The sequence below is a fragment of the Agelaius phoeniceus genome, chromosome 1, assembly GCF_051311805.1.
Source record: "Agelaius phoeniceus isolate bAgePho1 chromosome 1, bAgePho1.hap1, whole genome shotgun sequence".
NCBI lineage: Eukaryota > Metazoa > Chordata > Aves > Passeriformes > Icteridae > Agelaius > Agelaius phoeniceus.
Genome location: NC_135265.1, coordinates 50,540,807 through 50,553,643, shown reverse-complemented (window position 1 = coordinate 50,553,643; position 12,837 = coordinate 50,540,807). Strand labels below are relative to the sequence as shown.

At 38.9% G+C, this 12,837-nt stretch overlaps 1 protein-coding gene across 2 annotated transcripts in view; it reads left to right on the top strand.

Annotated features, from left to right (window-relative positions):
• FBXL2 (F-box and leucine rich repeat protein 2) overlaps positions 1–12,837 on the top strand; it is a 51,479-nt gene that overhangs the window by 35,039 nt on the left and 3,603 nt on the right. For both annotated transcript variants that reach the window (XM_054641134.2, XM_054641143.2), the window contains 6 exons: positions 190–316; positions 510–584; positions 3,743–3,873; positions 7,775–7,835; positions 9,312–9,356; positions 9,663–9,719. In XM_054641134.2, coding sequence (XP_054497109.1) covers positions 190–316; positions 510–584; positions 3,743–3,873; positions 7,775–7,835; positions 9,312–9,356; positions 9,663–9,719 — 496 coding nt within the window. The remainder of the gene's footprint in view (positions 1–189; positions 317–509; positions 585–3,742; positions 3,874–7,774; positions 7,836–9,311; positions 9,357–9,662; positions 9,720–12,837) is intronic.

Sequence of the window (12,837 nt, the reverse complement as noted above, 5' to 3'; positions counted from 1 at the left end):
TATATCTAAGGCTTCTGGGGTGTAGACTGTGGTGCTTGTGTGTGGTCTTTTCTCATGACTTTTCTGTGGAGGCCTGGCACAGTCCACTGGCTATCATTAATTTCTAACAGTGTGTTTAATTTGGGTTTCCCACTGTTATGACTATTTGAAGGCTGGATTTAACTTTATGTATTTTTTTAATTCTCCCAGTGAGGGTTGCAGAAATCTGGAACATTTGAATCTTTCCTGGTGTGATCAGATTACGAAGGATGGTATTGAAGCACTGGTGAAAGGGTGTAGTGGACTAAAAGCTCTATTTCTTAGAGGTTGCACACAGGTACATAATTGCTTGGGTGATCCTTTAGGAATAAAATTTTATTTTGGGTTTTTGAAATCTCCATGAATTAAAAATGTCATTTTTTTATAGTATTTTGTTCAATATTGCAAGATGTGTACATTTTTTGGGCTGCTTTGCTGTGCTTTTAATTTCTTGTTTCTTTTCCTATGTCCAATTTAATTACTAAATACAGTTAGAAGATGAAGCATTGAAACACATTCAAAATCACTGTCATGAGCTTGTAATCCTGAATTTGCAATCGTGTACAGTAAGTATTTGAAGCTTCCAAAGGTACATTCTCTAGAAATCAGAAATAATTTTGAATGCTAATCAATTGATCTGCTATACACTTCAGTAAGATAGTTAATTTCTGGAGTTTACAGTATTTTGTGTGAAATAGTATCTTTAAATGAGCTGGCTGTTTCTACAGCTGAGTTTTGACTTGAAGTGTTGGGTTATTTTTTTCCCCTTCATTACATCTTTTAAGTGTGGTAAGCTCTGGAGTAAGAATTAACTGCATTCATTCAAATTTCATGAACTGTATAGCATTTTGGTCTATTCATAATTCTAAGGTTTCTAATTGAGCAGAAGTCATGTTCTGGGCTACATAATAGAGAGTAAAAAGTAATGGCATCATAACTGAAGATGATTCAGAACCATCTAAGTGGCAGAAGGGCCTGCCTTTCCAATATTAATGGAGAACACATTCATTAGTCATTAAATGACTAGGAATCATTCATGTACTTTTAATTCTACTTAAAGAACACAAATTTTCTTTGCTCTGGTTTATGTTGGCTTTTTCATTGTTTTTGATGTTGATGTGACTTTTCAGGAATGGGAAAGGCCTTCTTTTAGATTTTAAATATATCTAAGTCATTCTTTCCCTGCAAATAAGCCTCAAAAGATATTGAAATCAATTAGAATTTCAGTGTTTCAGTTATGCAGAGTTGAATAATGAAATTATGTTTTTGTTTGTTTGTTTTTGAAAAGTTTTCTAGTTTTATTGCTAGAAGGTATCATAAAAACCTGCAAACCTTTACAATCTGTTTTACAGATTGTTCTAGAATGAATGTGGCAGGGGAACATTTTTTGTTAAGATTGAACCTAATAGATTTCTTTAAAGTGTTGAATATTTTTGAGTGTTAGGGATTATTTAAAGTTACATTAAAATTGCAGAAAATAAGAACAATAAGAATACAAAGCTTGAGCTTCCATGATACAGATGTTTAATGAAAAAGAATTTTTCAGTCTGAATGTAGGTGCCCACTGAAGCTGGGCACTGAAAGAGAATAGCAGTGGAGTTCCTTCTTTTGGTCAGAACCACACTTAAATAAAGTCAGTATGTCATTTCCTCCCCTTTTACACTTCCTTTTGCTGCCCTTCTCACAAGTTCTTTTTCTGTTGTGTTTTGCCCAAGACTAATGAGCCTTTTCTGACTGTTTTTATGGAAGGATCTCAAGTGGATAATCAGTTCTTATCTCTCCCACTTCACAGTGGCATTGGCACAGAAGTGCTCCACAGCTTTCCTTTGGTCAGGATGTCTGTTGTTATTTAGTACAAACAAAAAATCCTCCCGAGGGAAAGTAGTTTTTCCTTTCAGTTTTCTGAGTTGCTAGTCTGTGTGTCCTACCTAATTACATGTGCTTTAAAGCTGGATTTCACTGGAGGTGTGCCCTGCTTACTATGGCTTGGAAGCATGCTTCCAGAAGCATCCAGGCTACATATGATCAAAGGGATTTTTACACAGCAGGTGTCCTTGTGCTTTATATGATCCCCACTGTAATTCCAATGACTGTTTTATGGGCCCTGTAAAATGCCAGGCCAGCTCCAGCAGCTGTGGAATGAACTTGTATTAGCTTTGGAAACTGCACATCTGAAAGGTACCATCTTTAGAGAAAGATTTTAGAAACTTGCAGGAACTTGCAGGCATTTTTTGAACACTTTGCTTTCCTGACAGTGATATGGGCATTGAAATCACAAGCAATTTCAGAGTGGAAAATTTTCATATATGACTTGAGGGCTTGTTACAGCAGCATAAAATTTACATAGTCCTTGTCTTCAAAGCCATCCCTTTTTCCAGGAACAGCATCATGTGTATTTCTCAAAGCAAACAGAACAGTTCCAGAAAATAACATGGTGTTAGAGAGTCAAATCCAGACTCCTGATTTGGACAGAACTCCAAAACATATCTTCTTACCCGTAGATTATACAAAATCTTCTGGATCCCCAAAAAGAAAAAGAGACTTTTAATTTTCTGCTGATAATAGTTTGACTGAATTAGTTGCAGAATCTAAACTTCTGATATTAAAAAGTGCTGGGCTGGGGAGGGGGAAGTGTAAGGTAATCTCCCTTTGTGCTGAGCTACTGCGATTTTTCATCCTGTTTTCATCCAGGAATGGTTATTTTTGTGGTAATAGCATCAGAAATATGCTACAGTTGTATGAGCATACTCAAATAAGGGGCTTATACAAGGCTTTCTATTAAAAATACTGGAAGGTCTTTGCTATTTTTGCAAGAGTATTATTAAGCCAGGAAATAAAACAATCTGTTCCACACAGCAGAAAAATTAAATTCATAGTGTTAGGAGGAGGACCAAGAGCTTTTTTCAGAATAGAAGACTTGTAAACCAAATCTTATTTGCACACACACAGTAATCCAGTTCCTGTTGCTATTTTGTGTGCAGCTGCAATGGAGCTATTTCTTATAGTTCCTGTTTCAGAGAGAAAACTTATTTATTCATCTTCTAAATTTGGAGTTACTCCTTACAGAATATCTACTACAAAACGTTTTTGAGAAATTAAAAGTCCTCTTTTGAGTTAAATCTTTCATCCAAAGGGGAATGTATAGGGTAGGGCAAATCTGGCTTTTACGCTTACCTTCTGTAAAAAATGGATTATGTGTAATTGTTTTCCTGTAACTCTTGCTTCAAAAATTATCAGAAGGTGAAGGGTTTTTCCCTTGGGTTCTAATGCTTCAGGGAAAATTAGGTAGTTAGTTCTCCTGCTGTGAGGCTTTGAAATCTCTTTTGCACTGTTCCCAAACTTACACAGTCACTGGAACAGAAGACCTGGACCCTACCAATATATAGGAAGTGAGCACAATTTTAAAAAAAGTGAAAAATTACAAAACAAAAAGCAAAGGGAAAGAGGAAGACAACAGCAAACAACTCTCACTTTGTGATTCAGACTGCCTTAGAGTAGAACTTAAGGTCTGTGGAAAAATACGTAGTTAAGTAGGAATTGTAAAAGTTTACTATCTTCAGTGTTATCTTTGTATGTGGTTTCCTGACTGTGTGTTTTGGTTGAAAATCCAGGTTGCCTTGGTTATATACAGTGTGACAGTAGCAGTTCAGTGGCAATGTCTTGAATTTTGTTCTTGGCTGATTACTTGATAAGGAAGTAACTTCAACCTTCTTCTGTATTGCAGCAAATTTCAGATGAAGGCATTGTGAAAATCTGTAGAGGATGCCACAGACTGCAGTCACTCTGTGTTTCAGGCTGTAGCAACCTGACAGATGCTTCTCTCACAGCACTTGGTCTGAACTGTCCAAGGCTGAAGTGAGTATGTCATGACTGTGTTGTATGTCATGTTCTTACTGGCCTGATCTAAGAAATTCACTTCTGAAGATGAGCTACATTTGCAACCAAAACATTAGGTACATAAACTTGAGGGCTGGTCCTCTGTAGCTTCATATTAATGTAGTTCACTGCATATCAGAAAAGCAAGAGTTAATATATAACATATAAGATGTGCTGGACCCAGCAGTTCAGTTCTGTGCCTCTAGCTAAATATTTTAGGTACTAACTACAAGCAAGAAAAAAAAGATATAAAGCCCATTACTTTTTTAAAAGCTAAGATCTGTGGTTGTGTTGTTTCTTTTGATGTGTGTACTGTGATGTGGTTTTATGCAGTCATTTGTCTTGAAAAATAGCTAAATTATATATGATTATTCTATTTATCTGATTTATTATATTTTATCTGATTATTATATTTAAAGATTTTATTATGAAAGTCCTTTTAATGTGCTCTGCAGTACAGCCTGGTGTTCTTAAACTGAAATAAAGTGTGCTCATGCCTTGGCAAGCATGGACTGATATTTATGAGAGATGTTATGAACAATAGGGGCTTATCAGTTAAAAATAATATAAGCTTCCACATTGGTGTAATTTGTGCAAACATATATGTTATGGTGGGCTTTAAAACCATAGCTCAGTTATGCAGCAGCTCCCTGGTTATGGAGACATATTGTAGAGAGAGATAATACTTCTAATTTTAATGTAGAGTAAATAAAAAGATTTTTGAATGACAAATGGCCATTTATGACAGGAATATGCAGGAGTCAGAAGTTAGAGTTAAATCACAGACAGTGGAGGAATGAGTAGTCTGTAAAAATTAGGGGATGCTGCATTCAAATTCCAGTATACCACATGCTGACACACAGTGTTCCTTTAGCTGAATGGGTGAAAAAGAGCTTTTGTTACTGTAGAAGACCTGTCCTTAAGACAATTCCAGGCTGACAGTCCCCTTTGTGTCCCTGTTCATACTTATTAGGAGCTTAGGAGCCTTTTGGCAAACTTACTGGGTTCTCTAGAAAGCTATGCTGTTACTGCTGGTCTTTTTCCACCATTTCTCTCATTCTCTCAATTAGCATCTCAGATGGGAAATAAAAGGAGGTCTAAACTGTTGCTAGTTGTGCAGTTCTTTCCAAGGGCAGTACAAGTGCAGCAGGAATTGTTTCAGCTTTGGTAGGAAAACTGTCAGCCACGAGGGGGAAGGCGTCTGCTGCTCTGCTCCTGTAATGAGGAGCAGCACAGGGAAAGAAAATGACCCTTTGCAGTGATTGCTGCTGAGGATTACTGCACATTGGAAGGACAGAGGATGCAGCTGGTTACAGCTGGACTTTTGGGACCATGGATGGAAAGTACTTGATAAAAATTATGTTGGAAATCAAAGGGAAATGTAATTCCACACCTGTTCTGTACCTTTTGAATATTTCAGTGTTGAGTGTGAAAGAAAATGCTGCTGCCTCTGTTGGACTTGCTGACCCTGTCAGGAAAATTTTGAGTATTTTCTGTGCTGTGCTACTCTCACTTCACTTCAGGATCTTGAAAGTCCTACTATGCTGCTTTCCATGATAGTGCTGCATTTCCCTGATTCAGTTGTGACCAGTCACAAGTATCTCCTTGGGCAGAAACTTAGGTCAAGCTTTCAGCAGACCCTTCAGCTATATTTCTTATCTCACATCAACATACAGATATCTTGTCATCCCTCTTTACATTTGTTCTTTCAGGGGCTTGGTACCACCTCTTTCTTTTTTTTTCTTTATTAGCACTTTTTAATGCTATAATACTTGTAGGTATTTTGGCAAGGCTTGTCAAGAAAAGCACCTGTGAACAATGAATGCCTTTGTCTGGGTGGGACTGTGAAAGTCAGGATCATATTCCTTTCAACCCCACCAGCTGCTAATTCCACAGGAGCAGGGAGGTGCTGAGTGCAGAGACATTCCAGGTGTGCCCAAAAGCAGCTGTAGGCAATGAATGCAACTCTGAGTCTGACTCAGAGAACATTTCTTCATAAGAGTGGCAAATCCCCTTTGAATATCATTTTGTCTCATCAACTCCTATGTTAGATACTTTTTCACAAGTCACTGGGTGGGAAATTCATGTCAGCTGTAACAGGAAAAAAAAGAGCCCTCTGTATTTAAGCACAATCACTAAAACAAAAGCAAAAATTAGAACTTTGCTCATTATTTCCATGCTACCCAATGCCGTCCCACCTGTTTTTTTCATTCTGGGGCCTGATTAATGCAGCATGTGTGATTAAAGCTCACTCCCCATTCTCCTGCCCTGTCTGCACACCCAATTTCAGGGCAGCTAGAGCTGCTTATCTTCTGGTTTCTTATTCCTCTGTTTCTATTGTTGTCTTTTCAACTGGGTGTGCAGGAAGTAGTGTCCTCACTATTTTGGGTATCATTGCAGATGTCATTGCCTATCCACCCCCCCTTTAAAGTCAGCCATGTAATGAGATGGGGTTTGTAGCAAGTAATTGATGAAAGGAGTTAGAAGGGTGACAAATGTGACCTGAACTGTGGGAGTTTTTTTGTGGTGGTGTTGTTTTTTTCCTTCCTATTTGGTATCACGGGCAACTTTCAGAATAGCTGAGAGTATTTTATGATAGCCTGCTAACTGCCTGTGATGGAAGGGCACAGAATTCCTGAATATAAGTCTGTAAAGTAAGTCCCAGAAGTATTAAAACCATCAATTTGGGAAGAGATGCCTGTCTTGTACTTAGCTTGAATTTCCCTCATACTTCTGAACCTTGTTGGAAGACTGGAACTCTGAAAGTGGCTTTTCAAGCTTGTGGGGCTGCTCAGCTCTAAATTTGCTGCCCTCTTGCTTTTGCCTTGGAAGAGGCTGACCCAGCAAAGTCATAGTCAGAGCCCCACATCCCCACATTCCCCCCTTCAATGGGGTTGGAATTCATTCATATACCCAGTGTGGCTTTTCCCTTTGCACTTTCTCTCTAGGGAGAGAGTGTTCTAATGGCCTCCCAAACCAGTGGAAGGATCTGGAGGCTTCTGAGTATTGCCACAAAAAGTTCTTTTGTCCCTCTTTCCCTGCCTGCTCCTCCCTGCCAGCCCTAGCAGTGGTTGCTGTGGTAAGTTGCACTCAGTTTGCGCTGCTCATCCCATGGCACTGCGGTTTCCCCTTACTCGTCTTGATACTCACTCCACCTGCAAAGGAAAGTGTTCCTTAAAAAAAAGACAAAGACAACAAATGGGATGGAGGCCTGTTGTGCATACTAGTTGTGCTGTTTGGGGCAGTTGACCTTCTGGGATTTCTTTTTCCTTGGTACTACTTCCCAGTGCCTGTTGGAAGAGTGTTAGGATTACCTTTCCAAAACACTGTTGTTTTCTTTAAGGTTGTGTTGATATAGTTTGTTGTTCTTACTGCAGCTTGGAGGTTTTTAGCTCCATGCTTTCTGGTAACTTGCTTCACTGTGCTTCATGCAGAGGCTCTGAGGGGATTTCTACTAAGCACTTTCTCAGTTTTGTCATTTCCCAGCAGCCTGTGCTTAGATAACAGATGTAGGCTTCATCTGCATTTTCCTTAACTCAGGGTTTATTTTCCCAAAGCTTTCCTCAGATAACACATGAGAAAACTTGGTCACTATGCTTTTAGTGAAACAAGAGGTTAAAATGACCCTCATTGTGTATAATTTTTTTCCACTAAATGTTCTCTGACTGCCAGAATCTTCTGATAAACTGAATTAAGTCTGCTTTTTCATTTCAAGTCACGGTGAAAAATAGGGGGAGGATGTGTGTAAATGTGTATTTCTGTATATATACACATACTTTTACTATTGAGAACTTTGAAGTTGCAGAAGACAGATTTGTATCTCAAATGCATTTGCTTTTCTCTATGTTAATGTTTTCTTTAACATTTAAAACTTTTCCAGGATTCTGGAAGCTGCAAGATGTTCACATCTCACAGATGCTGGGTTTACCCTTCTCGCACGGGTAAGGGTCATTTCAGAAGGTTACAGCTCGCCCTGGTTCATTGCTGCTGAGCAGCTGTGAATCGATGTAGTCCTGCTGGGAAGCAACGTGAGAAGAGGAAAATTAAAGTAGAAAGAAGCCAGTGGAGGAGGGGGCTAAAAAGCTATTTTGTTTCTGGATTATACTTAGATCTGCAACTTGATCTAATTTGCCATCTATCGTTGCATTTTTCACTTTTTTCCTCTCTTTTTTCATTTGTTTCAATTGTGTTTATTACACTTAACATAATTCTAGACTCATGTTATATATTCTAGCCAAATTTCCCTTATATTGATGGCACACACCCTTGTGATATTTACATTAAAAAAATCAGCATATAATTGATTGTTCTGAAGATAACTTTAAATTACAGATCACTTACATTATCCATTATAAACTATAAGCACTTGTGCCCTGGTTCATGCTGTAAATCCATACAGAAAGCATATTGGTGGTGTCAAATGCTTCATGTTAGACTTGGGTGTTTGCTGGTTAGGAAATCTGAACACTAAAATTGTACTCTGTAAATGGGATTTATGCTGCTGATATTTAATGTGAATGAAAAGGGGTTTTTTTTTTGGTGGCCACCTAAAAAAACCGCTCTGTTTAACCACTAAAACCCTGTTTAAAACCCAGAGTGGTTTTCTGATTGTCCAGCACTACATCCTCAGGCTCTTGGTGGTCACCTCAAGCCTGCTCTTAAACCTTTTTTTCCCTATTCCTGGAAAAAACAGATTGGGAATTGAGCCAACCTTTGGCAGTGTGTGGTCTGCTGCAAGGTCACAAGGTTACATCCTTTTCTTGAAATTAGTCATGATCAGATACTGAAAGCACTTCTGAAAGCTTGCTGGGGGTCTCTCAGAATGTTGCTCTGAGAAAATTGTGTAGGTGTGACAGCAGCTTCCTTCTGCCCTTAAAGTAGACCCTATTTTCATATTTTCAGCATTTATTGCCAAAGCAGTTTGGGTTTAAGGCTTCTTTCTAATGTATGACAACAAAGAGAAATGTGCCATGGGCTTAAGTGTATTCCAGGTGAGTCAGGTGCAGCTGATAAAGGCAGAAGTTGGGTTCATGTGTGTGCAGAGGAGCTGGCTTTAGTGCATGGGCTGTAAATACTGTGGGTTTGGAGTGAGGGGGGAAGGGAAGCAGGGCTGCTGAGCACTGCTATGTCCTGTTCAAACCTTACAGGACTAGGAGGAGACATTTCACTTCTTAGGAGAAAGGCTGAAATGTAGATGTTTCAGAGGGAGGTGGGGTATTGCTTGTTAATTCATCTGTTTATTTCTTTTTTTTTTTTTGTCATTTGATGGTGATCAAGTATTTGAAGAGATTTAGATCACAGTTTCATCTTGCAAGCTGTGCTGTCCCATATTATAAGCCCTGTGCATAATTTTATGTCTATATGTTGTTTTATTTTTTTTTTTGTTTGTTTATCTGTTCATTTTTTGTTTATTGTAGAATTGCCATGAGCTGGAGAAGATGGACTTGGAAGAGTGTGTTTTGGTGAGATTTGATATGAAAAGGAATATTGAATGTCCAGTGTAATAATGCAATACATTAACACCTTCGTCTAGATGTTCTTTGGTTTTTATAAATAGTGTTGTGTTTATGGTAAGAAATAAAAATAATTGTTGGGAAATTCTATACAGGGAAATACTTGGAGAGTAACAGGTGAGGAGTTGTTTTCCACAAATAACAGAACCCTCATCTGGTACAGAAAGAGATGTAGGGTACAGAAAGAGATGTTGTAGGGTTGCCTTTCCTGCTGTCTGTTGCTTATGGCTGATGTTTGGTTTCTTTTATTCCCAGATAACTGACAGCACATTGATACAACTTTCCATACACTGTCCTAAGCTTCAAGCATTGGTAAGTGTAACTCCTGGTCTGTGGCCTGTGGTGCTCCCCCTGGAAGGACACACAGGGACAACTCCTGCAGTACAAGCCCAGGCTGTTCACTCTGTGTCTAGAAATAATTCCTGATGCACAGTGACACTGTGCAAAATATGTGCAAGTTTCATAAGTATTCTAAAAGCAGCACTCCTAAAATATTTATATGCATTGTGTGTGATTAAAAAAATGTTACCAAATCAGTGAGTAAAAACCAGAAAGCTTTTATTTTATGGTTAACATCCTTCATATTTGATTTAACTTAAAGCACTTAGATTCTTTATGGATATTCTCAAGTGTTTGGTAATGGTTTTCTTAGGGAGTATGACACTTCACATCAAATATTGAATAAACAAAACCACCCAGAGAAGATAAATGTAATCACTCTGTAAGCACTTTTTTCCAAGCACTTTTTTACATTTGCATAATAAATTATGGAAGGTTTCCTTGGACTTGACTTTTGAACATAATTGGAGAGGACTGAGAGTGGGGTACCTTGCTTACTGGATTTCAAAGAACTGTTTTCTAGGGAGTGGTAGCTTAGATCTTTCAGATCATCAAACCCAATTTGAGGTAACATAAATTTGTTTGTTCTTCAATAAAGGCACTTGAAAATTGCTGGATTGTTCTTACAGTAGGAGCTCCTGTATTTCAGGCCAGTTGTCTTTTTAGTGTAGATTTGTTATAACTACTTAGATCTACGTGAGAGAACAAGTATCTTTATAATCTGTTCTTAGATGGGATTAAAGGAAGGTGTTCTGCTTCCTTAATTAAATTGTGTTATGATTAGTGTTACTAAGGTAGCAACATGAGGAGAGATGGCTTTTGAAAGGAGCTTGTTCACTATTTAATGTTGTTGGTTTTTTAATTTTTTCTTATCAACTGTCCAGTTTCATTTCTGAACTCTCATTCTTGATGTAAAACCAAATGAGTTGTCAGGAGCTGTGGAGCCATTTATATGGGACACATTTTTATATTGTAATCTCAATTGCAGCCAGTTCTTGCTCAACTGGTACAAAAGATCTTTTACAAAATCAGTTCTGTCAGTGCTTCAACAGAGATACCATAAAACCTCATAAATCCCAAGCATTTTTTTCTGAGCCTGCTCCTCTTTGCTGGCCTTTGTGTGTTTGCCTAAAGACAGGGAAGTGTGGCATTGGTAAAACATCACAGCTTTCCTAAGGGAACCAGAAAACTTGATTTCTTTGGTGTATATAGATCCTTATATATAAACTGTGGATAGGAAGGATACATACTCAGAGATTGTGTGTGAACAGCAGTGGCTGAGAATTACAGGAAAAGACAAGACAAGGCAGGCAGGTGCCAAATACAGTGCATGAGCTAATCTTGGTGCTCCCAATGTCCTGTAAACTCCTTTGCAGCTGTGCTTTAGGGTATTTGCAGTTAGAACAAACATTTTGGAGTTGCAGAGATTGACGTTGGAGTTGCTTTTGTCTTGTTTAGAGACTCAGTAGATGGTGGAAATGGGCAAATCTTCATCAGTATTAGAGTGTTTTATTGCCTAATGCACTTAAGAAGTAATTTCTGGTTAATGTATTTAATTGTACATTTAAATTAGTAGAGCAACTGTGAAATACTCATGATAGTCCTGAAGATGAGAAGACAATTGAATTCTTCACAGCATGTGAAGTTCTCATAGTATGTCATGCCATACTTGATTTATGCACCGCTTTTAGTATGTATTAACAACAATAACAGAATTTGACCATATCTCTTTGTTCTTATGATTTCAAGTGTGTATTTGTAAAATTCCACATTATTAATGCTTTTTAGTAGGCTTGGAAAGTCAGAAAAATCCTGTGGTTTACTATGAAGTGTGTATAATTTGGCATATTTGTTCTACAAAGTTCTGCGAACTCAGCTGTACATCCTGTATTGTCCTTGCAGTACCAATACCGTGTCCCAGGAAAGCTGATTTTATAAGCTGCTTACTTCCTGGGATGGAACACTCCTAATTAGCCAACAGCTTCACACAGCCTCCTGTCCTTCCTTGGAACAGCAGCTCTGCTATGAACGTTGGTTAACCCTGCAACTGCTGGTGGTCCCCAGGCTCTGAGCCAAACCAAGTGCACAGAGAAAGGAGATACAGGAGAGAGCTGATGTGTTGGAAGACTTGAGAGACTGCCTGAATGGGTGTCAGGAGTTAAAACACTCTTTGTAGGGACAAGCACTTCATTTCTGCTGTCTTTTGGAGACAGTTTGCCCTCGTGGTGTTGCTTGGAGTCCCTGCTGGGTGCTCACACTTGGCGTGTAAAATTGGACCAGCTGGAGCTGAAGGTGGCTCCTGTCAGACTCCAGGGAGATGCAGACCTGTCTCCCAGCCTTTCTTGGGTTCCCTGCTCATTCTGTAGAGCAAAGATGAAAAATGTTGAGGCCAAATTGTTTCAAAGAGCAGGACAGACCTCATGTGTTTGTTAGCAGGAAGGAAATGCTCTGACTGTACCTGAGGTGAAGTAAGGTTGGAAGTCCCCAGGTTGCCTTTTCAGGCTGGAATGAAAAGATGTGTTGTACCCAGAGAGGGGAAAAGTTGCGTGTTAGAGTTGGGGGTTTGGCAGGAGGTCCTTTTGAGCCCTGCTATTTGCTTGCCCTGAGTTAAAAAGTGCTTGATGTTTCTTCATCAATTACTGTCTGATAAAAACTACTTGGGGCAAGGAAATGCTACTTCATTACCCAACACTGTTAGACTTAGGTACAAGTACAGGCAGAACTCAGGGCTGAGCATAAAGCAAGGCACCAGCTCAGAGCCCAGGGCAAGAGGAGAAGAGTTCACAGATCCTGCACGTTTCACTGGGGAAGACTTGAGAGCATTTGTTTCAGTGGTGACAAAGAGTGGATTTTTCAGCTGCCTCTGAGGAATGTCTGTTTCCTGTTGTTGTCATCATCCGTGCTTCTCCAAAAGTCATGAATTCCCTGAAGAAATGAGGAGAGTGCTTTATGTGGTGCCACTGCCCAAGATGCAACATCATTTTCCGTGTTCTTCAAATTCAAGGGAGTAAAAAAATATGCTGAAGAGGAGCAGATTTTTTTGGTTTATTATGCTGACTGTTGCAGAAAAGACTGCTCCTGCAGCTGTACA